General features: G+C 38.1%; 1 protein-coding gene and 1 non-coding gene across 2 annotated transcripts; both read right to left on the reverse strand.

The window, feature by feature from the left end:
• Positions 1-1482: 1482 nt before the first annotated feature.
• Positions 1483-3392, reverse strand: LOC133824199 (tyrosine decarboxylase-like). Its single transcript, XM_062257070.1, has one exon. It carries the CDS (start codon positions 3228-3230, stop codon positions 1611-1613), a length of 1620 nt encoding a protein of 539 aa, XP_062113054.1. The 5' UTR covers positions 3231-3392; the 3' UTR covers positions 1483-1610.
• Positions 3393-8413: 5021 nt separating this feature from the next.
• Positions 8414-8520, reverse strand: LOC133827871 (small nucleolar RNA R71). Its single transcript, XR_009890519.1, has one exon. It is a non-coding gene; the product is annotated as a small nucleolar RNA R71 (small nucleolar RNA).
• Between the last annotated feature and the right edge of the window lie 4315 nt (positions 8521-12835).

Genomic DNA, 12835 nt, shown 5'->3' on the forward strand with positions numbered 1-12835 from the left:
CTATCGTACCTTCATCTTCAACCTCAAGTTATCAGAAAACACAAACTATCGTACCAACGTCGAACCCCTATCGTACAGTCATCTTCAACCTGAAGTTATGAGAAAACACAAACACTATCGTACCCCTATCGACCCACTATCGTACCCTATTGTACCTCTCAAAAAACCCAAAAAAAAATTCAAAATTTTACGGTTTATCAGATTTCACACAGTCAAATTCAACAATACATACTATAACATTTTGCAATGGAAAAGAAATTGAAAAAAACACATACCCTAGACATTTTTGCGTAATGGGGTGTTGGTTTTCCTTTGGGGTCTGAGTTTTTCTTCGTCTCCGGTGGTGGTTGGGGTTTGGGTGAGGCTTGGTCTCCGGTGGTCTGGGTTTTCCTTCGTCGAGTGGTGGGGGTTTTCTGACCGTCGGGTGAGGGAGAGAGATGCGTCGGGTGAGGGTGGGTGAGGGAGAGAGATGCGTCGGGTGAGGGTAGTTATGGGTTGCTCGATGGTTTTGTGGGAGTGAAGTAGAGAGAGGGAACGGGAAATGGAAGGGGAAAAGTTACGGTTTTTATTTATGTTTTTTATCACTATCGTGTACCATCGTACTATCGGGCAAGTATCGGGTACCATCGTACTATTAGGTCTGCAGTAACTTAATAACAACAATCGGGCATATATCGGACTATTATCGATCCATTATCGTACTTAAAGGGTGTATAGATTCAAAATAATAATCGAGCAACAATCGGGTAGCCATCGAACCTTTATGACCATCGGGTAACCAAAACTATCGGGCAACCATCGGGTTGCCATCGGACCTTCATCCCTAACCTTGAAACTCAACAACTATCGTGCCCAAATTAGGCCTCTATCGGGCATTTAGAAAAAAACTAAAGGAACAAAAAAAAAACGCAGATTTTCACAGAACACGATTTTCACCCAAAAAACAGCAAAAAATACCAACAAACTACAGATCCAATAACTAAACAGCATTCTAAATCATAAAAACAACCAACAACAACAAGAATCAAAGAAAATCACTTACCCATGTGTATCTTTCTTGCAAGATTTTAGAGATGAAAGGTATGAGATTTTGTTATGAGAGGTGTATTTTTGGTATTAAATGAAAGATGAGCATTTGTATCATATGGTGGTTATATTTGGTTCAAATTTTAATTATTAAGCTAATGTAAGCATGATTTATCAAATTTCCCTTCTATTATCTTAGTCTTTGACGACATATCGAGCAATGCCTACTATTACAAAAAAAATTTGAGCTAAAAAAAACTTTATAATTAGGGACTTTGAAGGAGTCTTTAATTATAAAAAAAAATATTAAATAGATTATTTAAGATTAAATTGTGGAAAGAAACTCTTTAGAATTCTATAATTAAGCTAGGCAGTGATATTTTTTTTTGGCTGAGTTGTAGCCTATGTATATATGATAAAATATAGAAAACTAAATGAAAGAATGAAGCGTTCGTATAGACAATTAAATTAATTTGTACTTAAAAGAATAGCATGTATATTTATAGGAAAGAATAGTACAGAGAAACAAGGCAACCATCATTGTTGACCCTCTCAAAATGAATTGAAGATATTAATTGAAAAGACTATTGGTGATGGAGCTGGTGTGAACTGAGAATGGCGTCTGCATGTTGCTTGACCACCTTCCAAGCCTCAACAACATGAGATTCCTCTGTGAGACTCGCACCAACTGCGAAACGCAACAGAAAGATACCGCCGACGACCGAATGGGTCATGTAGATTCGACCGGAGCGGTTAATAGAGTCCATGAGCTTGTTGTTGAGCTCATTCACAGATATCATTTTTTTGGGAGTACTAATAATACTACTCCTTCGGGGACAATTATTAGTTATCTCGGACAACACGGCTTTAGATTTAGTAGCACTAGTTATTGCTGATGGCGATATTCTGAAACAAACAGTGGCAAAATTCCTGGGAACGACAACCTCAAACCTGTCGTCAGCCAGTACAGATCCTTGGAAAAGCTTTGCCATCTTGACATGTTTTCGGAGAAAGCCACGTAGTTTCTCGACTCCATAGCTTCGGAGTACGAGCCATAGTTTGAGGGAGCGGAATCGTCGGCTGAGAGCGAGCTGCCAGTCTTTATAGTCGACTACTTGCTTAGACTCAGTGGCCTTGTTCTTGAGATACTCCGGATCAGTGGACAGTGATTGCGTTAATGCTGCGGGGTCTTTGACCCAAAGGCAGCAGCAATCCAAGGTGGTGAAGAACCATTTATGGGCGTTGAAGCTGAAAGAGTTGGCTCCTTCGACTCCGTCGATGAAGTGCCGGAATTCTGGGCAAATACAGATGCTCCCGGCGTAAGCGGCGTCGACGTGGACCCACATTCCGTAATCCTTTGCCACGTCACATAAAGGTCCGAGTGGGTCAACAGCGGTTGTGGATGTTGTCCCGACAGTTGCGAGTAAAAACGTGGGGACGAGTCCGGCCTCAACATCGGCAGTTATGGTGTTTCTTAAGGCCTCAGGGGACATGGAAAACGAAGACGATAACGTGGTGGGGATGACTCGAAAATTGTTGGGGTGGATGCCGGCAATCTGGGCAGCTTTCTTGAAGGCGCAATGTGTTTGGTCGGAACAATAAACGACGAGCTTTCCAATATTGTCGCTTCCAATGATTTTGAGGGTTCGGTCTCGGGCAGCTACGAGTGTACACAAGATGGCCTCGCAGGTGGTTCCTTGTAGGACACCGCCTCCGTTTCCGGAGAAGAGAAAGGACTTGGGGAGCCTTAACATCTCGCCCAGCCAGTCCATGACTATGCTCTCAAGCTCCGTGGCAGCCGGAGACGACATCCAATTGAATCCAACGACATTGAAGCCGGTGGCGAGCATTTCTCCGAGGAAGCCCGCAATGCTGCCGCTGGAAGGGAAGTATGCGAAGTAGTTGGGGCTCTGCCAGTGGGTAATGCCCGGAACGATGTGGTCCTGGACGTCGCTTAGAATCGTCTCAATGGATTCTGGATAGTAGGGCGCTGATGTGGGGAGCCGCTTTTTGAGATATCCCGGTTCGACTTGGCTCAAAACTGGGTGCTTCTCGATGTTTTTGTAGTAATCGGCTATGAAATCGATTACCATGTGCCCTTGGCGCCGGAACTCCTCGGGGTCCAACGGATTTGTGCTTGCTTCGCCGGCCATGTTTGACAGAGCGTTGTTTAGGGGGAACTCAAAGTCGCCGAGGCTGCCCATTTCGATGAATGTATATATATATATATACACTATATATAGGTCAGTAACTTTGTTTTGCTTTGGAGTTGGCTAGAGTGATCGAAGTGATGAGTTATGTATATATGTAGGTGTGAGAGAGAGAACAATATTGGATTTACTAGTTGTGTTCTACTCTCTTTCGATGCAAGAAATGGATTGTGATCTGAGTATATTTATATATGCAGGCTAGGAAGGCATATGGTAGGAAGTTTCGGTCACTTCTCTTCTCTTCTCGGGTTAGAGTTGGTGAACTATGTACTAGTGGACATTTGACCAAGTTGGGTGAGTGGAAATTTTCACTCGTGCTAATACGAAGAACGTTCGCCCGCTTATGTATTGCATGACTATATAAGGTTGTTCTCCTTTTACAAATATTGACTTTATAAAGCGTGAGTCGTAGTTGTAATGCCAATATGTTTTTTAAGATTAAATATTACAAATGAGTAAATTACTTTATATTTATTAAAAGCCAAAGCCAATAAAATAGTAGTGGTGGAGTTAAAAAAAACAAAGTAGAAAGACTATGATGGAGTTACATTAATATTAGCACTATTCCATTTAATACAATTTGCTCCGTGGAAGTAAGCAACTGACTGGAATTCCCTGACACTTTCTAATCATTGAGGTAAAGTATATTAAAATATAAATAAAAACTTTTTCTACTCTCCCACGTGTGAAAAGTAGAAACTACAAAGGCAATCAAGAAGACAATTATAAATGGATGTTATGTTTTGCAAAAGTTACCGATCAGATTATGTAATTTGTTAAATGATAATTCAGATCTTGCGTTTTACAAAATTGAACAAATTAATACCCAGAGCCTTATTTTGGTTAAACTATTTTTTAATATGACTAAAATACCATTATATTTTATTAATTAGTTAATTTAATAATATATAAAGTAAATAAAACAAACTTTAAAAATAATATTTTAATTATTAAATACATTTAAATGTATTAAAATATAAATATAATTTTAATGAATTAAAATCAAAACATTTCTAACATAATCAAATTAAAAACAAACATAATCAGATTTAATTTTCTTTTTTAAATTCAAATCAGCTCTTCTTCTTCTTCTTCTTCTTCTTCTTCTTCTTCTTCTTCTTCTTCTTCTCTAGAAGTTGCATGTTTCCTTCAACCTAGATCTGGTGAAATGCACATAACCCAGCCCATACCCAAGCTTCATATCATCTCCACAACCTCGTCGATAGTCACGAACCTGGCCAACCCCGACCTCAGCATGATTGAAGCTTCAGATTTGACCGCGCCTAGCCCAGCCAAGGAGATCGAAGCTTCAAATCTTCTCAGCCTAGCCTCACATCGAATCTTCCAGCACCTAGCCCATCCCCACCCCAGACCCATTCCTTCACTGTCATCGCACACAACACATTTCCTTTTCCAGCTGAAAGAGGCTGACGACCATGAAAGAGGCTGATGGGCTAGGAACGAGATTTTGAAAAAAAAAGAAGAAAAAGATGGAAGCTTTCAAGGTTCCTCCATGAATCTATTTTGTTAAATTAGAGTCAGATTTAAGGAGATGATTTTTCTAGTTTAGGGATTGTTATAGTGCTTGAATGGGTATTGGATTGGGGTTCTTAGTTGTCTTTTGGTAATCTCACGATGTCGAATTTAAGGGAACTGCATTTTTTAGATTTGATTTGTGCATATGAAATCAGAGTTTTTTGTTGATAGATTGTGTGGTTTATATTTTGATTTTGATGTTTTTATTGTGAAATATGAGTTTGAAATTTAGGTTTATTTTTATTTTTATTTTTTTACTCAATTTATTTTAAGGTTGTAATTAATTTTAATATGTTGCAATAATAATTTTTATTTTAAAATTAATTTAATTTATTTTAAAATCTATATTAAATATATAATTAATTCTTAACTTAATAAAACTAGGGGTATTTTGGTCATATTGAAAAATATTTGACCAAAATCAAGCTCAGGGTATTAAGTTGTTCCATTTTGTAAAACACAGGGTCCGAATTATCATTTAACAAAACACAAGGTCTGATCAGTAACTTTTGCAAAACACATGGTTCAAAATGGTATTTACCCTTACAGTTAGCATTTGAAAAGAAAAAAATGTTTACTGATATTTGGGTACTTTGAAATTCGGCTGGTCTTTATTCAAGATCTTTGCTCCTCTCTTAACTTATCTAAGGCCAAAAGAATTAAACAAAGCTTTGATATTACATTTTTGGTGGAGATGTAAAACAGTAATAATGCCTTTTATTTTTCTAAATAAATTTTTACATATTGTCCCCAGGCCCTATAGACTATGGAAGATATGTAATATACATAACTTGGGTTGTCAAATATCAAAATTTGATCTTTGTTGGAAAATAACCCTTATAAATAATACTTTAGTTTATACCATATAATATCATAATTATAAGTCCAAAAATAATATAATAGCTCCTATAATTATTAATAAAAATATTAGTGATAAAATAACGATCAAATATCATTATACCTAGAACAATAATATTCTCACGGTTATGTATTCACCAAATAGTTAAACTTAATGAGTCATAAAATACCAAAATAATATTTAGCATCCATCATTCCTCATTCCTAATGATTACATAGCTAATTAACAGATATAGACCATAAGGTTCCAAATTAAATATATAAATAGTCTCTAGAAACCTTTTGTATTGATCTGGAATTAAAGGTAAAAATGAAGAAGTAATCTATGTCTATATCAGACTAAGATACAGAGGGTATCCATCCATTAAAAGATGGCAAACTAACCCAACTAACTTAAGTTACAACAGTAACTAATTAACAAAATTACCAACACTCATCTTGGAAATAAGTTCATTGAAATATGTTGGAAATAAGGCTTTGGTTAGGACATTAGCGAAGTTATTCTTTGAGCTGGCATGAATGAGCTTTAGAGAGCCATTGTGGACTTTTTCTCTAAATAAGTGGCAGTCAATCTCCACATACTTCATGCGCTCATGGAAAACTAGATTTTTGGGGATGTGAATGGTAGTGTTGTTGTCACAAAATAAGAGAACTGGTTGTGTATGAGTGATACCAAAATCCTTGAGTAGAGCAAGTAACCAAGTTACCTCAAATGTAGCATTAGTCATATCGCAATATTCAGCTTCTTGTTGAGTCTAGTTTTTGTCATGTTTAGGTGGTGTTTTAGGTAGTCTTTTATATCATTTGTCTTTCATTTAGTGCGAGTTTATGCTTTTGTTTTTTTGTTTTGTAGTTTTTTGTGAATAATAGGAAGATTTGAGTACTTGGAGGGAAAATGTCCAAAAAGAGAAGAAATATCCAAGTTTTGATAATATTTTTGACAAAGGATGGATCTCAACATGATTTGGATGCGTTGGTGATTTTTCGGGCTTAAAAAGGCATGAGTTGAAAAATTGCTTAAGAGCCGCGGCTAGCCCTTGAAACAGAACCATTGTTTTGGAGGAGAGACTTGAGCCGTGGCATGGCTAAGGAGGGTCGCGGCATAGAAGGGCCAAACCCCAAAAATCAGAGACACGGGTCGCGGCATGGCTTTGGGAGAGCTGCGACCCAGCATTTTAGGTCCGTGTGAATTTAGGACACGGGCCGCGGCATGGTACATGTAGATCCGCAGCCCGCCTCTTCAAAAACTGAAAAGATTAGGTTTTATGGAAAAGAGAAAACGATAAAAAGATATAGACGTATTTGGAGAGTCTTGGAGGCTAAGAAGGCTGGGAGAATTAAAAAACTGCATGTTTTTCATCTATTTTCTTATGTTGTTTTTAAATTTCTTTGTGATTAGAATTACAATTGTGAACTAATTTACTGTTTAGGATTTTTAATTGAATCACTTGTATTCCTATTATGAATTAATGCAATTTCAATTTTCTTCTTCAATCTCTTTTCAATTCCTTATAGCATGTTCTTATTGATTGATTATTGACTGGCCATCTATAGTCATTATCTACATGTTTTTTAATCAAAATCTGAGAAGTGCGATTTGAATTTTCTTTGGTTATATTGGACATAATTCTAATTTGGAACAAGAGTATCCATATTAATTGTGTAACTATTTATTTAGTTGTTAAGATTAATGCTATCTTTGTGATTCAATTTACCATAGAAATATAGGAAATTGTCACTTAGGTTGAGTTTATAATTCATAATATGATTATAAGCTGCTTTTGTCAACTCGTTAATTGAAATAGGCAGAAAGAAGAAGAATTTAGTATTTTGTATTAGGGACTGATAGGGAGGATAGTTGATGAGATTAAATATCCTAATTACTCTTTAAATCCAAGGTTTCGCTATTATTCGTTGTTTTATTTAATCTTTAATTATTGTTTTTGCATTTTATATTTTCTTTTGCTTTGTCTACAAGAATCGAAAATTCTAATTGACCAAATAGAAAAAAGATTAATTGACTGGTAATTGAGGATTCAGTCCTTGAGGACGATACTTGGTTTTACCAAGATTATTACTAAATTGCGATACGTGCAATTGCGTAGCATATAAAATCCCCAACAAGTTTTTGGCGTCGTTGTCGGGGACTGAAAACTATCAATATCAGTCTAATTAATTTTATTTCTAATTTGGTTATTTTTGTCTTGTTTCTAATTTGTTTCAGCTACGTTCCTTTGTAAATTTCAAGTGGTTGTGTTATATGCGTAGTAGAAGAGGGGCGGGTAGTCTTGTTCCTGTAAATCCTGAAATTGAGAAGACGTGCAAACAAAACAGAAGAAACAAGAGGTTGGCTCATCATACGGTAGAGATGGCACAAAATGAGAGGAATAATGAGGTTCCTGAAGTTCTACAACATTTGGTTCAGAATCCTGCTACCAAGAGTCTGAGAGACTATGTACTGCCCACTATAATGGGGGTACAAAACTGTATAAGACCACCGGCGGTGGAGGCCAATAATTTTGCAAATGGTGCAGTCCACTGTTCAATTTGGTGGTTTGCCTTCTGAAGACCCCCATATGCATTTGGCAAATTTCTTGGAGTTTTGCGACTCTTTCAAGTACAATGGGGTCAGCGATGATGCTATAAGGTTGAGACTCTTCCCATTTTCTCTGTGGGAAAGAGCTAAGAGCTGGCTTAATTCACTTCAGGAAAATTCTATCAATACTTGGCAAGACCTTGCTCATAAATTTTTGGCTAAGTTTTGCCCTCCCTTGAAGGCTACTAAATTGAGGGGAGAAATTAATAACTTCTATCAGATGGATGGAGAGTCATTATATGATGCGTGGGAGTGTTTCAAGGAGTTATTGAGGAAATTCCCCCACCATGGTATAGAGAAGTGGATGTTGGTTCACAATTTTTATAACGGGCTGTGTGGTGCAACAAGAACGATTATCGATGCTGCAGCTGGTGGGGCATTCATGAGTAAGAGTGTCAATGAAGCATATGAGCTGCTAGAGGACATGGCCACAAATAATCATCAGTGGTCTGAGGAGAGGTCATCTGGGGTCATAAAGGTAGTTGGGGTGAATGAACTTGATGCAATCACTGCTCTAACAGCGCAAGTGGCCTCCTTGACAAAACAATTACAGCAGAGCACTGTATCTGCTAATGCGGTTCAGATGACAACTAGGTGTGGAATTTGTGGTGGTCCTCACTCTATTGATCAGTGTCATGCTAGCGGTAGTAATAACATTCCTATGGACCAAGCTCAGGTTCAAGTTGTGGGAAATTTTCAGAGGCCATTCAATAATCCATTCTCCAATACTTACAATCCTGGGTGGAGAAATCATCCAAAATTTTCTTGGACGAGCAATCAAGGCCAGCAACCTCAGTTTCAGGGCTAGTTTCAGCAGAATATGCCTCAGTAACCAATGCATCAAGCCTGTTCATCACAACAGCCTAGGCCTCAACAATTAATGAATCAAGCTCCACCAGATATGCCCAATGAATTGCAAGATGCATTATTGACCCTCACCAACAGTCAAACTCAGTTCATGACAGAGACTAGATCTTCTATTAGAAATCTGGAAACACAAGTGGGGCAGTTGGCTAATATGCTTAATAATAGACCACAGGGTAATTTTCCTAGTAATACTGAAGTCAATCCTAAGGAGCAAGTTCAGGCAATTACTCTGAGGAGTGGTAAACAAATTGAGCAGCCTAGGGTACAACAGTCAGTGGTTCAAAATGAAGAGATGGGTGAACAGTCTAATACAACAGAACAAAGGGTTATTGAAGACCACCAGAGTTCAGAAAAGTGTCCTCCAGTTATTAATGACCAGCTAGTTCAAGTTCCATATCCTCAGAGGCTTAGAAAAACTACTCTTGATAAACATTTTTCTAAGTTTTTAGAGGTGTTTAAAAAGCTGCATATCAATATTCATTTTGCTGAGGCCTTGGAGCAGATGCCCAGCTATGTGAAATTCATGAAGGAAATTCTTTCCAAGAAGAGGATGATGGAGGATTACGAGACGGTGGCGCTCACTAAAGAGTGCAGTGCAATATTGCAGAGGAAGTTGCCCCAAAAGTTGAGAGATCCGGGGAGCTTTATTATACCTTTCATAATTGGAAAATTTGAATGTTAGCATGTCTTATGTGATCTGGAGGCGAGTATTAATCTAATGCCCTTATCTGTATTCAGAAGGCTTGGTTTGGGTGAGGCAAAACCAACAACAGTCACTCTACAACTAGCAGATCGATCGGTGAAGCATCCACGGGGTATCATTGAAGATGTTCTTGTGAAGGTGGATAAGTTTATTTTTCCTGCTGACTTTATCGTTCTTGACCTGGAGGAGGATATGGATGTACCTATTATTCTTGGTAGACCATTTCTAGCTACAGGCCAAGCTCTCATAGATGTTCAAAAGGGAGAGCTTAAACTCAGAGTTCAAAGAGATGAGGTGGTATTTAATGTCTTCAAGGCCATGAAGTATCCGGTGGCTAGTGATAGTTGCTATAGTATGGATGTGATAGAGAAGGTAGTCTCTAAAAGAAGGGTGAGTAGTGATGCTTTAGAGGTAGTGTTAACAGATGATGAGGTAGATGATTATGATGCTAAGATGAGAGAATATGTAAACTGGATCAATTCTTACCAACCATACAGGAAGAAGTTTGAAGAATTAGCAGAAGAGCCTGAAAGACCACTAACATCCATTCAACAGCCACCATAGTTGGAATTAAAGGCTCTTCCAGATCATTTGCTTTATGCATACTTAGGAGAGAATGAGACTTTACCAGTAATAGTTTCAGCTGACCTCTCCAAAACAGAGTTGGAAAAATTGTTGAGGGTTTTACGGGATCATAAATTGGCCATTGGGTGGACATTGGCGGATATTAGAGGAATAAGTCCCTCAACAGTAATGCATAAAATTTTATTGGAGAATAGCAAGCCATCTATAGAGGCTTAGAGAAGACTCAATCTAGCCATGAAGGAAGTTGTACTTGAGCAGATTCTTAAATGGTTGGACGTCGGAGTGATCTACCCAATTTCTGATAGCGCATGGGTGAGCCTAGTACAAGTGGCACCTAAGAAGGGTGGTATGACCGTGGTAAAAAATGAAAACAATGAACTCATTCCAACGAGAACTGTGACAGGGTGGCGGATTTGTATTGATTGCCGCAAGCTCAACAAGGCAACAAGGAAGGATCATTTTCCTTTGCCTTTCCTTGATCAAATGCTTGACAGATTAGCAGGCCACAACTACTACTGTTTCTTGGATGGGTATTCAGGGTACCATTAGATTGCTATTGCACCAGAGGATCAAGAGAAAACAACATTCACATGTCCCTATGGCACATTTGCTTTCAGGAGAATGCCATTTGGATTATGTAATGCTCTAGCAACATTTCAACGGTTCATGATGGCTATCTTTTTAGATATGGTGCAAAGGTGTATTGAGATTTTCATGGATGATTTCTTTGTTTTTGGCTCGTCGTTTAACCTCTGTTTGGGTAACTTGGAAAACGTGTTGAATCGTTGTGAAAAGGAAAATCTGGTGTTGAATTGGGAGAAATACCATTTTATGGTAAAAGAGAGAATTGTTCTGGGACACAAAATTTCTAGAGATGGTATTGAGGTGGATAAAGCAAAAATTGCAACAATTGATAAATTACCACCTCCGGTGTCAGTAAAAGGTGTGAGAAGTTTCCTTGGCCATGCAGGATTTTATTGACGATTCATCAAAGATTTTTCCAAAGTGTTTAAGCCTCTCTCTTCACTATTAATGAATGGTGTGGTTTTTTATTTCAATGAATAGTGCATTCATGCCTTTAAGGTACTAAAGGAGAAACGCATACCTGCGCCTATAATTGTGGCTATAAACTGGGACTTACCATTTGAATTGATGTGTGATGCTAGTGACTATGCTGTGGGTGCAGCGTATTGATAAGATATTTCACTCAATTTATTATGCTAGTAGAACTCGCAATGATGCACAGTTGAGTTACGCCACAACAGAAAAAGAGTTGCTAGCCATAGTCTTTGCTTGTTACAAGTTCAGACCCTATCTGATTGGTAATAAGATGATTGTGTATACTGATCACTCTTCTATCAAGTACTTGATGACTAAGAAGGACGCAAAGCCTCGCTTAATTAGATGGGTTTTATTGCTACAAGATTTTGATATGGAGATTCACGATTAAAAGGGTATTGAAAACCTTGTAGCAGATCACTTGTCTAGACTAGAAATAGATGAGAGTCAGAATGAGAAAGCTGTGCAGATCAATGACTCCTTTCCAGATGAACAGTTGTTTGGAGTAAGTAAAAATTATGTTGTGCCTTGGTTTGCGGATTTTGTGAATTTCCTTGTTGCAAAGGTTGTGCCTCCTGAGATGATAAGGCAGCAGTTGAAGAAATTTTACTTTGAGGTGAAGCATTACTACTGGGAGGAACCTATTCTCTATAAGCATTGTGCTGATCAAATTATTCGCCGTTGTGTACCTGAGGATGAAATGCATTCTATTCTTGCCCACTGCCACAACTTTCAATGTGGTGGACATTTTGGAGCCACAAGAACAACAACTAAGGTATTGCAGAGTGGTTTTTATTGGCCAACTTTATTCAAAGATGCTAACATTTTTGTGAAGGCTTGTGATCGGTGTCAGCGCACGAGCAATATCTCTAGGAGAAATGAGATGCCTCTCAATGTGATTTTGGAAGTCGAGCTGTTTTATGTTTGGGGCATTGACTTCATAGGCCCGTTTCCACCGTCGTACAATAATGAGTACATTATGTTAGCTGTTGACTATGCATCCAAATGGGTGGAAGCTACTGCAACAAAGACCAATGACAGTAAAATTGTGTTAAAGTTTCTCCATAAACACATTTTCACTCGTTTTGGTACACCCCAAGTTCTCATTAGTGATGAAGGGAGTCATTTTGTTAACAAACAACTTGATACACTTTTAGCTCGCTACGACATATAACACCGCACTGCATTGCCATATCATCCCTAGTCAAATGGTCAAGTTGAAATTTCAAATAGGGAGGTGAAAAGTATCCTTGAAAAGACTGTGGATAGTTCAAGAAAAACTGGTCAAAGAAGTTGGATGACACACTATGGGCCTACAGAACAGCATTTAAAACACCGATAGGTATGTCCCCAATATTGCTTAGTTTTTGGGAAAGCTTGCCATCTTCCAGTGGA

This window comes from Humulus lupulus, chromosome 3, assembly GCF_963169125.1.
Source record: "Humulus lupulus chromosome 3, drHumLupu1.1, whole genome shotgun sequence".
NCBI lineage: Eukaryota > Viridiplantae > Streptophyta > Magnoliopsida > Rosales > Cannabaceae > Humulus > Humulus lupulus.